Source organism: Sitophilus oryzae, unplaced genomic scaffold (assembly GCF_002938485.1).
Source record: "Sitophilus oryzae breed Bouriz unplaced genomic scaffold, Soryzae_2.0 scaffold_942_pilon_pilon, whole genome shotgun sequence".
In the NCBI taxonomy this organism is placed as follows: Eukaryota; Metazoa; Arthropoda; class Insecta; order Coleoptera; family Curculionidae; genus Sitophilus; species Sitophilus oryzae.
Genome location: NW_022147575.1, coordinates 3,012,889 through 3,029,510, shown reverse-complemented (window position 1 = coordinate 3,029,510; position 16,622 = coordinate 3,012,889). Strand labels below are relative to the sequence as shown.

Sequence of the window (16,622 nt, the reverse complement as noted above, 5' to 3'; positions counted from 1 at the left end):
GAAATACCAAGTCTGTGGTACCAAATTATTCGTAAAAAAGGCTTTTTCCAAATATGCTAACGAGCTACCCTCGCTCCATTTAAAAAACTGAGATATGATTAAAAATACGAACGATTTGGGTATATTTTATCCGGCCAGGACAAGAAACGAAAAACACTAGACGATCAAATTTATTTTTCCAAGGCTACTTGATTAAAAATTAGTGTTTTTAACACAGCCATGGCGCACTAATTATAGCTCCTACTTTAGGTGGCGATAGATCTTTAAAGTTGCGGTGAATAATTACACTCCCCCTATATTCTTCTACATAACTACAACATTTAGGGAACACCACCTATATAATTTATATTTGTATTAACTATGAGAGTAAGAATTTCTTATTTGTACATGTTAGAGAAAAATATACATTTCCGTCATTTTTTACATAAAGAAGGTCTTTTGGTAAAAATCGCTAAAAGCCACCGCTCTCAAGATATATTTTACGCAAAAAAAACGACGATTTTCCTCTCAATAGTGTAATACAGATACGAACAAAAAGTTATTATCTACTCTTCAAAAAAATTAAAAAACATATAGGTGGCGCCTCTTACGATTAGGACTCATATTGAGTTTCCCGAATACAATTTAGATCACCCTGTAGATATTGAACACGTTATCAGCTTGTTTTAAGATTGGAAGTATGTATCATTATCATCATCATTTTCAGCTTAATCAACCATTTCCAGTTATGATGTAGCATAAGTTTATGAAATATTAGATAACATTATTATACATTTGGAAATAAGGTTTGCAGATAGGTACTCGTATGTCTCAATTATTTTTATTTATCCTAATAAATCCGAAATTTAAAAAGAATCCTATAAAAAATTTCATTTTATAAAACGCATTTAATATCTGATTTAACAAACTTGTTATATTGATACATTTCCAATAATTTAACAAACAAAACATGTTATTGACCAACATAAATTAATGAATAAATTGCAGATATTAATAATAGATATGATAATTTCGATTATAAAATAATTTAAAGAGAATAATCCTGGAAATATATATCCAGAGACTTTCAAATTGTTTGTTTTGATTGTTACTACACCATTTACAAGTACTTGGGTTAAGAGACATTTTTCATGTTTGAAATGCATTAAAATTTATAGTAGAGATTCCATGAAAAATAAACATTGATCGCCACTTACCTCACTTTCAATCTAAAAAAATCTTTTCGCAGCTCTTCACCAATCTGATGATTTTACTGATATAATATTAAATAACTTTTCTTTACCAAGAGACCGACTCATCAATTTAATATATAAAACATAATTATTCTTTTTCTCAATACTACCAATTTTTTAAGTTTTTGTAAATAAAAATAAAATAAAATTCTATGGTGTACTCCATAGTAATAGATAAAAAAACATATACTTGTACATTATGTCAATCATTATGTCATTACGTTGAATGCTGTTATTTTTGCTTTCGTTTTGTCCTAAATATTTTTGAGCTATGTTTTTAACCCAAAGATAACATATATTTACGAACTGGGTTATGGTATTATGTAAATTTAAGGGGGGGGGGGAATAGACGCAACTAAAATTTTGTCGCCTACCCAGTCACATCCGAGTCACGAGCCGCCACTGTCGGTATGTATAAGTAATACAGGGTGGCGCCTCTCATACGCCGCAGAGGCTCTAAGGAGAACGACAGTTTCTATTAAAATTAAATTTTGTGAGTATATGTAAGTTAATTCAGAGCACTTTTTAAAATTATAGAGAGTTTCTACAGGGTACCCCCAAAAAAAGTTACATATCAAAGTTGTGTTTTTTGTAATGGAACACCCTATATATTAATTGATTTTTGGATTCTGGGAGAAAAATAAGGGTGAGTTTTATAAGAGAAGTATATGACTAAAATGTAAGGTTTTTGACATATTTCACATTTTCTAGAAATAAAGAACAATTTTTAAATTACAAAGAAAGCTACCTAAATTTGAATTTACCCGGTATAGCCTAATATGTAGTTAAATTAACTATTTTACTTTAAATCAAATTAAAACTTGATCCAAAAGGTTATACAGGGTGAGACAAAATTAATATTGAACATTGGTCACCTTTAAAAGCATGTTACTCTTTTATTTTAAATAGAACACCCAGTATATTATTCCGATATTCAATGGAGAATTCATGTCTCTTCAAAATAATATTAAGGTTGCCTACCCCTCAAACAAAGATTTTCCTAGATATTTTCATTTACATGATTTGATCTGAGCAGATCTTTATTATTTGATAAAATCTAGGTGGCTGTCATATGGCTGACGTTACTTCAACATAGCTGTCTAATTAGTTCAAATTTAACAATTAGTTATCATTCTGTATCAGTTAAAACAAGAAAATTTCTCAGAAATTTGCCGAAAATGCAAACTTATCCTACATCACAGAGAAGTGATATGCTTCTATTAGTTGGTGAATGCAGTGTGCATTCATCAATTAATAGAATACTTAAATGCTCCTAATTTTGTCTAGTTTGTTTTTTTTACGGAGATATGTTAAAGACAGTGTTTAAAAAACTCGACCAGCTATTGTCGACAACATGAGAGAAATTATTGTAGCTGCTTTTCGAGGTAGAACTCCACATAATGCCTTTTAAAATGAAAAGATGATTTTGAAAAGACAATCATTTTGTGCAGTTAACAGGAAAGGAAGCATTTTGAGCATTTGATTTCATCTAGCTAATTTTTGTCACATAATTATGGGTTTATATCTAGTTTTAATTGTGTAATAAATAAAATATGTAATAAACGTGTATCTTTTTATTACCGATGAGTATTTTACTCTACAATCTTTAATTTTTGTCAAATTAACAAAATGTAAATCACAGCCACCCTAGATTTTTTCAAATAATAAAGATCTACTGACGCAAAATCATGAAAATTCAAATATCTAGGAAAATCTTTGTCTGAGGGGTGGGCAACCTTAATAATATTTTGAAGATATGTACATTCCCCATTGAACACCGGAATAATATACTGGGTGTTCCATTTAAAATAAAGGAGTTACTTGCTTTTAAAAGTGACTAATGTTCCATATTAATTTTGTCTCACCCTGTATAACTTTTCGGGGCAAAATTCAATTTGGTTTAACCTACAATGGTTACTGTAATTAAATATCAGGCTATATAAGGTCAACTAAAATTTAGGTAGCTGTTATCGAAATTTAAAATTTACTCTTCATTATCACAAAATGTGAAATATGTCAAAATCCATAGATTTTAGGTATATGCTTCTTTAATAAAATTCACCTTTATTTTTTTCCTAGAATCCGAAAATCAATTAACATATAGGGTGTTTTATTAGAAAAAACAAAACTTTGATGTATAACTTTTTTTGGGGACACTCTGTATAATTCTATATATTTTTATAAAATGCTTTCAGATAACCTACATATACTGCCAACATTTTATTTCGAGATAAACTACCGTTCTCCTTGGAGCTTCCGCGGCGTATGAGAGGCGCCACCCTGTATAATTTAAAATTTGTGTGGGTAATTTTATGTAACTTCTTAAATATAATGACTTTTTTTCTTTACTTTTTTTCATTTCAGACACAGAATTTCCATTCTGTAAACTTTTGCATGTATTGTACATATTATGTATATACATATTTTTAAAATTATTTTGGTATATTTGGGTTTTTCTAGTCACAATTAACAGTCACAAAAATTGTCGTTTTCGTAAAAAAATGTCAAGTTCGACGCAGTTATCATGGACGCCACTTATCGCGGCACGTTTCCTGTTGTTCTTCGGAATAATGCCGCTTGTCTAATACTCATTAAATAAGTATTTGCGTTAATTACAGTCTGAGGCAGCCACTCCGACCAGTAATCGATAGTTAATCTTTAAAATTTAATTCGAACACACCGACCGAACACGAAGTGTTGCATGTTTATTATTCTAATTAACTTTGCTATGGCTCCTTTCCATTAATAAGAACTTTTTCATTTCATTTTTTCCGTTTCCCGACTGTTAGATGCATAACTAAGCGCGTGTGCATAAAGTACTTAATATATTGTAATATGTAGAATGTAATAAAGACGGTATTTTGATTTATTCGATATAATAGCTGTTGAAAAATAGGAATTGGTTGTTTCCATTAATAACAATTTGTCTATTGCAGTTTTTTTGCTGTAAAGTGAACTACGTGTGTAAAAAATCTTCCGAACTATCAATAGGCACCTACCCCAGCATCCTTCAGGTAGGAATGTCTAGAGAAGCTCAACAAATTAGACAAAGAAAATAAAGTCCTCCTACTCTGGGTGCCTGCTCACCAAGGAATTCTGTTTTCCAAACGGGAACCAACTGGAAGGGGAACTGAAGAATCTGGAAGACTCCATCCGTAACTTAGAATGGGTGTCCTCTAACGGTCTAAGACACTCGAAAAAGTTCCTGAGAGAAAAATCAAAGGTTTTCTTTGATTTAAGTAAAAACAATCTTCGGATTGTCACGGGGTTTCTAACAGGACACTGTCTCCTCAACGAACACCAAAGTGGATTGAAACTGAGAAACAACGGCGAATACAGATTCTGTGGGGAAAATGGGGAAATGTCAGAACACTTCAATAATGAGTGTGCCAAGACGACAACCATTCGTGCGATAAATTTTGGTTCGACCGATATTGGAGACAAACTGACGAGTCTATTCTCGCCTAGAGCTGGAGAAATTAGAGATAATCCAGTAGACTGTATGATTAGTTTTTGTCGGCAAACTTTCTTAAAGAATCATATAATACACCTAGACCATTCAAGCTGTCTAATGTGGTTCTCATGAATGACAGAGTCAATTTTACATAAATAGAGGACCTCCACCGAAAAAAAGGGACCCTAATTAATAGGTAGCTTCGGAACCATAGAAAATTACGGTGGTGTCTCCAGCTTAAAAAAAAGGAAATATAATACTAAAAACCCGAAGAAGATTTTTACCCAATTGCCTAAATGACACAGCCAGAAAGTCCGTAATCAAATGTTGAACGTATTTTATTAAAGACATGCACACAGAGGGACGGAGGCCATTTCCTGTTTTCAAAAATTAAAGATCCCAAACCGCAAAGCAAACCACAGGCGAGATAGTCGTGTTGTACACCTGCGACTATATAATTAGCAAACGACTTTTTTTACCTTTGGATATGTCGATAGTTTGATTAATATAGGGCCATAGATACTAGACACAGAAATCAAAATACAAGGCAACCGATACATACATCCTCAATAATAATATAGTGGGTGGTGCATCAGCGTTGGCAACATAAGTAATCCCATACAAATGTTGAACTGTCCATTATATTATGCTATATATGTCTTCCATCTTCAAAGAAACATAACATACCCTGTATAAATTGAAATAATATCTTCTTTAACAAATTGCCTCTATGTATACTTAATATATTTTTTAAATTCATATGTAAACAAAGCTCTTTAAATCTTATTCCTCGTAGCCTCATACATCGTTGTTCATCACATACGACACGGAGTATTGTAGCTAAACGATTAGATTTTTACATATTGTAAGTTTTGGGTTCGTTGAAGGTTGAAAGACTATTAGAGCTACAATTTAAAAATATTTTTACAAGATACAGAGTGTCCCAAATAAATAAAAAATATCATAGTTGTATTTTTTTAAATGGAACACCCTATATACTATTACATTTTTAGTTTCTACGATTAAAATAAAGGTAAATTTGATTAAGGTTTATTACACTTAAACCTTACATTTTCTGAAATATTTTCAATTTTGTGAAATTGCAGTAGAAATTTTAAGGTTTCATTTCTCCAACGTTATCAAAGTTTTTAATACTAAATATTTACTGAAGTTTATTTATTGATCAGTTATACCCATGGAATACTGACATTTTAGATTATTTTTAAAGATGTACCAAAATTTTTAAAGATGTACCAAACTTTTAAAGAGTACAGATACTACTATTAATTTTTATTTATTTCATTAAAAATAAAAAATAAAACTGTTTAAATATTTGTTAAAGAGAACCAATTAATATGATTCCAGTATTCAAACTACATTAATTGACTGTTTGCGTTGATTAATAATAATTGCTCCAAATACTAAAAAACTGAATTTTGTATGTGTATTAGACAGTGTGGTAAAAAGTAACACCTTAAAAATGATATTTCATTTTTTGACGAATGCTTATTGATAACAACAGAGGCGTTCATTTTCATAACTTATTATTATATTGATCTCTGATTCAAATCCACATTTATTTAAAATAATTTATTAACGAACACAATTAAGTTTGTAATTAATTAGTATTTGGGCGGAAATAATGTGGTATATTTAATTAATGGTATACTCTTTTATAAAGATTAAAATAATTTTCTTTTTGCATACAAATGGGCTAGTAATATTATCGTTTTGCTAACAACGATAATATTACTAGCCTGTATATTTTGTACATTTGTTGCTTTAAAAACAATCTAAAATGTCAATATTCCGTGGGTATATTGATTAATGAGGTCTAAATTATAAGAAAATGCATTTTGTATGAAAACTTGAAGTGATAGGTAAAAAGTGGTATAATACAATTTGATTGACAATTAAATTGTGCATCTGATTCTCCTAAATATACAGGGCTTTCCATTAAAATTAAACAAGTTATTGCCGTTTAAAGTTAAAAATTATTTAAAATAATTTTTTAGACACTCTGTATGAGGTAGTATTATTTTTATTATTGCAACACAATAACTGATCGATAAATAAACTTCAGTAAATATTCAGTATTAAAAACTTTGATACCCTTGGAGAAATGATGCCTTAAAATTTTTATTGCAATTTCACAAAATGTAAAATATTTCAAAAACGGTAAGGTTTAAGTGTAATAAACCCTAATCAAATTTACCTTTATTTTAGTCATAGAAATTAAAAATGAAATAATATAGAGGGTGTTCCAGTTAAAAAAATACAACTTTGATATTTTTTATTTATTTGGGACACCCTGTATCTTGTAAAACCATTTTTAAATTGTAGCTCTAATAGTTCTTCAACGAACCCAAAACTTACAATTTTTAAAAATCTAATCGTTTAGATACAATAATACTCCGTGTTGTATGTGGTGAACAACAACTCTATATACGTGATATATTTTTTAAATTCATATGTTAACAAAGCTCTTTAAATCTTATTCCTCATAGCCTCATATATTTCTGTCAAGATTTTAAAGCAAAACGTTTTTTTTTTCAGATACCTTAGTGACCTCAACACCAAACACTCCTACCGAAAAGCAATATGGTAAGTCCCTTTTAGAGAACCCTTTTACTATTCTTAGAACCATGTTTTAGCTTCTTCACAAAGAACTGGCCATATTTTAAAATTGTACTCTTAAAAAACTTTCTCTTGCGAAAATCATATAACTCACAAACGTCAATATTTTCGAAGCAATAGAAAGCTTAAAATATTTATAGGACGCTGTAAAAAAACGGAAAAAAGTTCGCAAACCTTTGTGCTTGTAAAAAACCCTTACTTCAATAAAATATTTAAAGTTTTAAAAAATTGTTACTCTTAACTCTAATTCTTTTTTAAATAGGGGTACTTTTTATGGCTATGGTTAAAAATTAAACTGGAAAAAAAGTTTGGTGAATATTATTTTTTGATGCCTTTAGGGTTTTATGGGGCTCGGAACCTACGTAGAATGGTCTGCTGAGTTTTGTGACCCCTCCAGCGGACCACGAAATTCGTCAACACTAATTAATTTGCTGAATAAAAGACACCTGTTTGAAAAGGCGGTTTTCTATACATGGCATGGGGGTATGGGTTTGCGGTTAAGGAAGCAAAATACTCAAATATTTTGCAGGTTTATTTTAATTAAATAATAATGGATATCACATGGGAATAAAAATAGTTTGTGTGATGTAACGCTGTTTCGGGTAGTAAAAATTAAGTGAAAAAGAACCCAAACAGGGCATCGCGATATATTGTGACAATCTCGAATGTTAATAAAGTTCTCACGACAATTTGATTAAAAGCAAAAATGGATTCAAGCAGTTCGATGGAACAAGTGAGTAAATAAAGTGCTCATTATATATATTGAAAAAATTAAATAGGTACCGTATGATCGAAAAAAAATGGCGTCCAGTTGGCTGGGAAATGACGATCGATGACATTTCCCATATAAAATGACAGCGATCTTCATTTCATAGCCATCGTTGACGCCGTTTTTTCTCGATCATACGGTATATACTATGAGAGGATAAAATATAACTTGCAGTATTAATGGTATACCTTTTTTAATCATCTAGTGCTTAAATTTTTTATGAACATCTTCTAAAATTATAATTCTGTACCTTTAAAAAATACGTTATAGCCGAAATAGCCCCAATTATGCCCCACTAGCAAAACCAGTGATTAAAACTATGCTGGCTACCGTAGTTGAACTCATCTAAAAAGTGTTTCTAAATAGAATAATTAATTATAATATAAGTTAGACCTTCTGGAGATATATCAAAATATTTACTTTTTTATTTTTATTTTTAGAATTTTCACAAATTATACTTTCTAACATTTTTAGAATAATTATATCACAAATTTTTCGAGTATTCGCTGTTTAAATCTGTGCATTGCTTTAATTCGCTGTTTACAGTATTCTCCGATAGAATGCACCAAGTTTATACATTAATTTTATAAATAAATTTTAATTCATATGTTGTTCTTTGATATTTTAAAAGACCTTACATCTCATTAGTTTAAATAGGGAAATATTTCATACTTTTTAAAGATACTAGATCATTCAAAGAAACCAAGAAGTTGATATAGAACATTTTTTCGGAATGCTGTGTCACCCTATACAGGATTGTTCACCACATACGACACGGAGTATTGTATAGGTAAACGATTAGATTTTTACAAATTCTAAGTTTTGGGTGCGTTGAAGGACCAATAGAGTTACAATTTAAAAATATTTTAACAAGATAGAGAGTGTCCCAAATAAATAAAAAGTATCAAAGTTGTATTTTTTTTAAATAGAGCACCCTGTATATTATTGCATTTTTAGTCTCTACGATTAAAATAAAGGTAAATTTGATTGAGGTTTATCACACTTAAACCCTACCGTTTTTGAAATATTTTCAATTTTGTGAAATTGCAGTAAAAATTTAAGGCTTCATTTCTCCAAGTGTGTCAAAGTTTTTAACACTAAATATTTACTGAAGTTTATTTATTGATCAGTTATTGTGTTGCAATAATAAAAATAATACTACCTCATACAGAGTGTCAAAAGGTTATTTTAAATAATTCCTAGCATTAAACGGCAATAACTTGTTTAATTTAAATGGAACGCCCTGTATATTTTAGGAGAATCAGATGCACAATTTAATTGTCTATCAAATTGTATTATACCATCTTTTACTTATCCCTTTAAGTTTCTGTAGAAAATTCATTTTCTTATAATTTAGACCTCATTTATCAATATTCCCCCTTGGAATATTGTTTTTAAATTGTTTTTAGAAACAAAGCAACAAATGTACAGGTGCTAAAAACGATAATATTACTAGTCCATTTGTATGCAAAAAGAAAACTATTTAAATATTTATAAAAGAGCATACAATTAATTAAATATACCACTATTATTTCCGCTATTATATACACTCTGTATCTTCTAAAAATATTTTTAAATTGTAGCTCTAATAGTCTTTCAACGAACCCAAAACTTGCAATTTGCTAAAATCTAATCGTTGAACTACAATACTCCGTGGCATATGTGTTGAATAATCCTGTATAATCATCTTTATTTTTCTTTCGTGTTTCTATCGCAAAAATAAACACCAACCATAACGGTGACCAACCTCAACAGTGCAGTAACTCACGGATAGTTAACCATTGTCATTTACGCCTACCTCGATTTCGTTTGACAGTGTTATGAGCCGATGGATATCTTTGCCGCCGCGACGGAAGGAACTTTCAGATAAATTATAGCGGTTTAATTCTTATACATATTATATTCTTTATTTCGTTTTAGAAATTTGGAGATCCTTATCATGATTAACACACCATAAATTCCCCGTTTTCGTTTACCTAACAGAACAATGGGACTGGAAACATTATAATTTGATCGTTTAATATGAAATTGTCGCCTGTTTATTTTACAAAATTTAGATTCGAAAGTTTTGAGAAATAATGTGACGATTTATTTTTTTATTTAATTTGTTTTATATGGTATTTAATAAGGAGTGAATCAATAATAAAAAAAATTGTGTGTGCACTATGTGCGAATATTTGTAGTGTCAGTTCTTAGTAACAGCTATTACATTGACGGATTTGAAGGACATGTTTGAAAAAGTGTAGTTTGAAATGTTGAAAAAGCAATAAATTAAAAGTTAATAAATAATTTCACAAAATTTCTATTAAAATAACCGTCTGTCCGCCTGAGGATTCCATTCGGGTACCTCTATCCACGTGCCGAGTTTGGTTCCAACAGACCCATAGTTAAGAAAAATCCTGATGATTTCGTCCATTTAGAGGCATCGGTTCGAAACGTCGAGGGCGTCATCCTGTAGCCCGTCCCCAATTATGCCGAAATCGACCCACATTTATTTCAAATCCTTAATCCCACCCTGATGAAGATGTAAACGAAACGTCGTATCCATCTTTGTAAACGAAACGTCGTATCCATCCAAACCAAACCAAACCAACATACCACACGTGTCATTGTGACAGTTAGTTTTGACGTAAGAAACGTCAAAAGTTGATGTCGTCCGATCGCGACCAAATTTAGTGGGTAGGCTATGTGAGCGACGGTGTACACGGTCCCACCCTGATGAAGATGTAAACGAAACGTCGTATCCATCTTTGCAGGGTGGGACCGTGTACACCGTCGCTCACATAGCCTACCCACTAAATTTGGTCGCGATCGGACGACATCAACTTTTGACGTTTCTTACGTCAAAACTAACTGTCACAATGACACGTGTGGTATGTTGGTCTTGGGCCAATCTATCGACATACCAAATTCCATTTAGAGGTTGATTCTCACTATACCTCCCGTATCCCGTATATATAAATTAATACGGAACGGAAGCTGACGTATAGAGTCAATACAATAAAAAAATACGGAACGGATATGGAATGGAAACGGAAGGTATAGTGATCAAATCAACCTTAATCGGACGATTTTTTTTCTCTTCCGTTTACATAAAGTCATCATGTAAATGAATAGGACAACGAACACTATCCGTTCCGTTTCCCTTCCGTTCCATATCCTTTCCTTCCATACATCTTTTTGGCGGACGGACTGAAGCGTATCGGAAACAGAGTTGTCAAGCTCTTACATTTGTACCAGCTCTGTTAAAGTTTGGTTGATATTTATTTATTCTTTCACCCCTTAATTGAATTTATTACCTTTTTCAAAAGATACTAATTTTTAAAATGAAACTTTCGTAATGATATAAATTGTACAATAAAAAGTATGGAACTGACACGGAACGGAAGCTGGCGTATAGAGTCAATACAATAAAAAATAAGGAACAGATATGGAATGGAAACGGAAAGTATAGTGATCAAATCAACCTTAAATCGGACGATTTTTTCTAAGACGTAGCAAAACATTGAGATTTGTATATTAATTATAGAAATCTCCAACATCCTAAAATCTAAAATACCTCCCATAAACGAGTTGTTTAAAAAACCCTATATACCAACATGATTTTTATGGCACTTCTTCTCTGCTGGAGGGCCCTGTGAATACCTACCACTCAATAAATTCCCCAGAAAAATATCAATGACATTATCGCAAGCCGCTGCTGCATACAGGCGACGACAATCTCGCCCGACCTTCCAACACTTGTTCGACACATAATAATAAAGGGATTTCACCCCCTTTAGGCCGAAATCTGTTACCAGTTAAAAAATATGTCTTGACAGGAACGCGTGCCCCCTGGCCTAAGCCTAAAAACTTCCTCTCCCCCTGACGGTGTCGAAATTTCCCCCAAGGAATATGCTTATGAAAAGAGCCTCGAAACCTGTTGCCCTGATGCGTGTGCCCTTCCAAGACGAAAGGCCATTCACGAGCAGCCCTTTTGCTAAACGATTTCTTTCAATAAAATTGGTAAATATTATGGCCCCAAGGTATGACAATTCTCTAAGTTTTATCCAACAGCAGAACTGTTTCATGCCGATCTCTAAACAATAATTGATTTAAAAGGATCTACTTTCATTGTTGCGAATTAATAAATTATCAAGGTGCGTTTATGTTACTATGCAATTATAGATGTGCGTTTTTTTTGTAAATAATAAATAGCACTCACATTAAGACGTCATTTAGATAAATCGCGATTTTTTAACGATGAAATAGGGAATTATACTAATTTCGGAAAGAATAAAACAGAACTCACAAATCTACTCCTAAAAAAATTTTTTTTTCGAAATTTACACCGTTTAAAAATAATTTTTACTTAATATAAAAAAAGACAACTGGCAGTAAGCGCCATTACAAAAAATAAAGAAGAGCACGGGTCAAGTAATGACGTTTAAGGCTTGACATCGCTAAAATTATCATTGATTTTCATTTCCCGGCCATCTTCGACGCCGTTTTTCTTTTCGATTCTATGGTATCTTTTGCTGTATACTCTATCTGTTATTTACATTTTGATTTAAACGGAATGAAAAAGCAACGATGTCTAGAAATAAGCACCCAGTTTGAATTCATTCCATAATTCAAAATAAATGTCATAAATATGTTACTGTCGCATTTGAATGAGATTATGGCTCGATTATGAAAAATCCAAACTGAAATGTAGTGAATAATAATTGTAATTCGAATTCTTTGCAAATAACCAGACTGTTCGTTTGAGGAAAATGCAAATACAAAAATAAACGTACATTTCTTAAGAAACTGATCGAAATGCTTGAATTAATACCTATTTGGGATTGGATTTACAGAGTGTTTTTTTATTTTGATGATTTTTGAGCCATTTGTTGCTAAATTATTTGGCAAAAGTGATGAAAGTTTCCATCTGTCAATTATACGAAAGTAAACAAAATGTTGACATTTTAGTGAAAGTTTGAAACACCCTGTGGGACATATTAACAAAGCAAAAAATAATTTTAGCATCTAGGTACGTCTTTTCTCGATAGTTTGTTTTTTGATTCACCTCAATTGGTTTTATAGGTTTGGGCTTTTTTACAGATGTAATATTTTAAGAAAATGACGTACCTACCTCTCCTCGACATCCATAAGAAGTAATTCTTAAATTTAAGTGGCGTGAGTGCACATAGGTACCTATAATACCTACACACTACTGTTAAAGAATACATCCGCCTCATGTATTTTTTAACATGTCATTTTGACATTCCCTCACAAAGATATCTAGTAAAACATCTTGTGGGGCATTAAAATACCCCGAGCGATTACCAGAGGACTAAGAAACATTTGTGCAAATTTGTGTACTTCTAAAGCCAGCGATTATAAAGATTTATACCAAGTTTTCACCCTTAATTACACCCTTTTCGACAATAATTTACCGAAAATCAATGCATACAAAAAGTCTGCCATCTAGAGTATCTACTAATAATAAGCCCACGGCCACACAGAAAGCGTTTTTAGCGTTTTGCGTCTTTTGCGTCTCAAGCGCTTTTTGCGATTTTACCGTTTTAAGCGTTTTCTTTTCGATTTATGTCCAACACAAAAGACGCGGCAGGTCTGTAGTTTTTATCAAGATGTTAATTAGTAACGTCGCAAGCTCGTGGACTCCCGGCCCGTTCAACAATCAATCCTGTGAGAAAGAGATAGGCGAGATCGGCGCGGTTAGCGTTGAAGAGACGAAGATAAAAGATGCTGGGATTGAATTGTGGACGGGCCGGGGCATACAATCGGCGACAAACACAATCTACTGCTAGTACCAGTGGTGTGTGTAAAAATAATAATTATTATTTCCCATTTATTTTATGAGTTTTAGTTTATATGTATTTAGTTTTTTATGTTGTAGTGTAGTGGTTACTTGTTATAATTATAATATAATAAATAATTATAATTATTATAATAGAATAGTAAACATTACTAGTTGCTAACGCAATTTTAGGACATGATTTATAAAACTTTTTGAGTAAAACTTCTTTACGCGCGCTGGGAGTGAAAATTCAAGGCCGTGACATACGAGCTAGCGAGACGGCCCTGACACACGAGTTAGTTTTAACGAAACCTGTTAACGGCTTAGAAATACTTAATGACGCGTCGTGTATTTGTGAGCAGTCCACGTGTTTATCAAAAATGTTTATATTTTAATACAAATTTTATAAAAGTGAATCAAATTATTACATGTAAAAAACCATCTGTTACACGTAAAAAACTATTTTTTACGCGTATAAAACTATTTGTTACTGGCAGGAAACTATTTTTATGCGTTTAAAACTATTTGTTACGTGTAAAAATCTATTTGTTGTTTCTGGTAATCTACTTATTGTTTCTGGTTTGGTAGCGTAAAAAACTATTTTTTACGCCTTAAAAACTTATTGTTTCTGGTAAAAAACTTTTCTTACGCAAAAAAAATTACGTGTAAAAAACTATTTGTTACACGTAAAAAACTATTTTTTACGCGTCAAAAACTTATTGTTTCTGGTAAAAAAAACCTTTCTTGCGCAAAAAAAAATATTTTTTCGTTTATAAAACTATTTGTTACACGTAAAAAACTATTTTTTACGCGTCAGAAACTTATTGTTTCGGGTAATAAAAACTTTTTTATCCCAAAAAAAATTTTTTACGTGTAAAAAACTATTTTTGCGCGTCAAAACCTATTTGTTTCTGTTAAAAAACCTTTTTTACGCAGAAAAAAAAACACTTTTTACACATAAGAAACTATTTTTTTGCGCGTAAGAAAATATTCCTTTAATTTATTACTTTTTCAACATTTCAAACTACACTTTTTCAAACATTTCCTTTAAATTTTTGAATTTAATAGAATCTTCCTAAAGGCTAGATGTTCTGCATAAAAATATTTTTAGATTGCTCTAAAATGAAAAAAATGCATACTATTTAATTTATTGTTATTATATTATTAAATATTAAGTCCGCCTATGACGGGGTCTCATAGCAAACGCTAAAGACGCTACAGAAAACAAATTGATTTGTTTTCATTTGCGTTTTTTGCGAGACACGCCGAACGCTAGACGCTTTTGGTGGGGCCACTCCTATATAATCCTGTTATTTTGTTTTAGACGCAAAAGACGCTTCACGCTAAAAACGCAAAAAACGCTTTCTGTGTGGCCGTGGGCTAATAGTATAAAACTTTTGTAAAAGATGGAGCTTTTTGCTTCACTCATTTTCTTCTTTTAAAAAGACTTTAAAATACGTAGAGTAAACGTAAGAATTCAATTCAGTTTAAGGCCGTGTTAACACGACTGAGAAAGCAATAAGGCAGTACTGTGAACTAACCGTTTTTGCGTTCATTTACATTATCGTCATCGGAGCTGTGTTTGCCCCGTTTCAGATCAGATACAGGAAGAATTTTTATGCCTCGTCTTGCCTTTAACAGAAAAATTCCTCCGGTCTAGTTCTCAAATAAATTCCGCCAACAAAAACAGAACAGTTTTAATTGATCGACTGTCGGTTTGTATTGATTTTCGATTTTCTCAGAAAAGGTAGAGTGATACTAGTTCGTTTATATCGATCGATAGTGGATAATTTGGTCAGCCCAGTAAAAAATAGTTATTAAAAGCATATATGGCACAAAAAAAATTATTATTGACATTTTGAGAAAAATGCATTCTTCATAAAAATGTTTGCTTGTTCTAGAATGGTTAATTCCGATTATACTTTTTCAAATTTCCATATCGTTTTAGAGGCAATTAAAAAGAATATGAAAATATGGTTGAATTTTTTAGAAGAGATTCCTAAAAATCAAAACGCGTTTCTATGGTAACATAACTTCGTTTTCATTCTTTGATAGATTTTTATTGATATAATTTTAATTAACGTCATATTTTTTGCTGTTCTAAAATGTTAAAGAATCATAACATTTATTTAGCTCAATGCTACGGAAAGGGTTCTAATAGTTATCGGAAAATGTGATACTTTAACAACAGCAAAAAATATGACGTTAATCAAAATTAAATATAGCCATCTTAATCGAAATTACATTACCATAGAAATGCCTTTTGATTTTTAGGACAAAACTCTTCAAATATATTTTAACCGTTTTAGAACAGGCAAAGATTTTTATGGAGAATGCATTTTTATCATAATAATAAAAAAGTTTTTCCTCTTGTAAAGACAATCATGAGACTCAGGAGACATACTGTATATTATATGCAAAAAGAAAAAGAGAATCTTACAGGGGTATAAGCATACCAAAGCCTTTATCCAAGGACATACTTATAACTTATATTATATTGAAACTACAAAGGGACTTGGTGATTTTTATTTATTGATATACAGGGTGGTCCGAACTGTATCCCGGAAACTTCGGCAGCATATTCTGCAGATAAAAATAAGGAAAAAGTTCGTATAAATGTATGTCCTAAAATATTTAGTTTCGGAGATTTCCAAATAATTTCTGAAGTGACATCAATATTTGGATGAAAATTGGTGTTTGGGAGTTTTTTCACATGAGAAATTTGATTTTGATGTCAATATGACT

The 16,622-nt window shown here is 31.4% G+C and overlaps 1 protein-coding gene across 1 annotated transcript in view; it reads left to right on the top strand.

Moving 5' to 3' along the window:
• LOC115891036 (POU domain protein 2-like) overlaps positions 1-16,622 on the top strand; it is a 175,903-nt gene that overhangs the window by 25,040 nt on the left and 134,241 nt on the right. Inside the window, exon 2 of the mRNA XM_030911429.1 lies at positions 7,243-7,290. Within this exon, the coding sequence (XP_030767289.1) occupies positions 7,243-7,290 (48 nt within the window). The remainder of the gene's footprint in view (positions 1-7,242; positions 7,291-16,622) is intronic.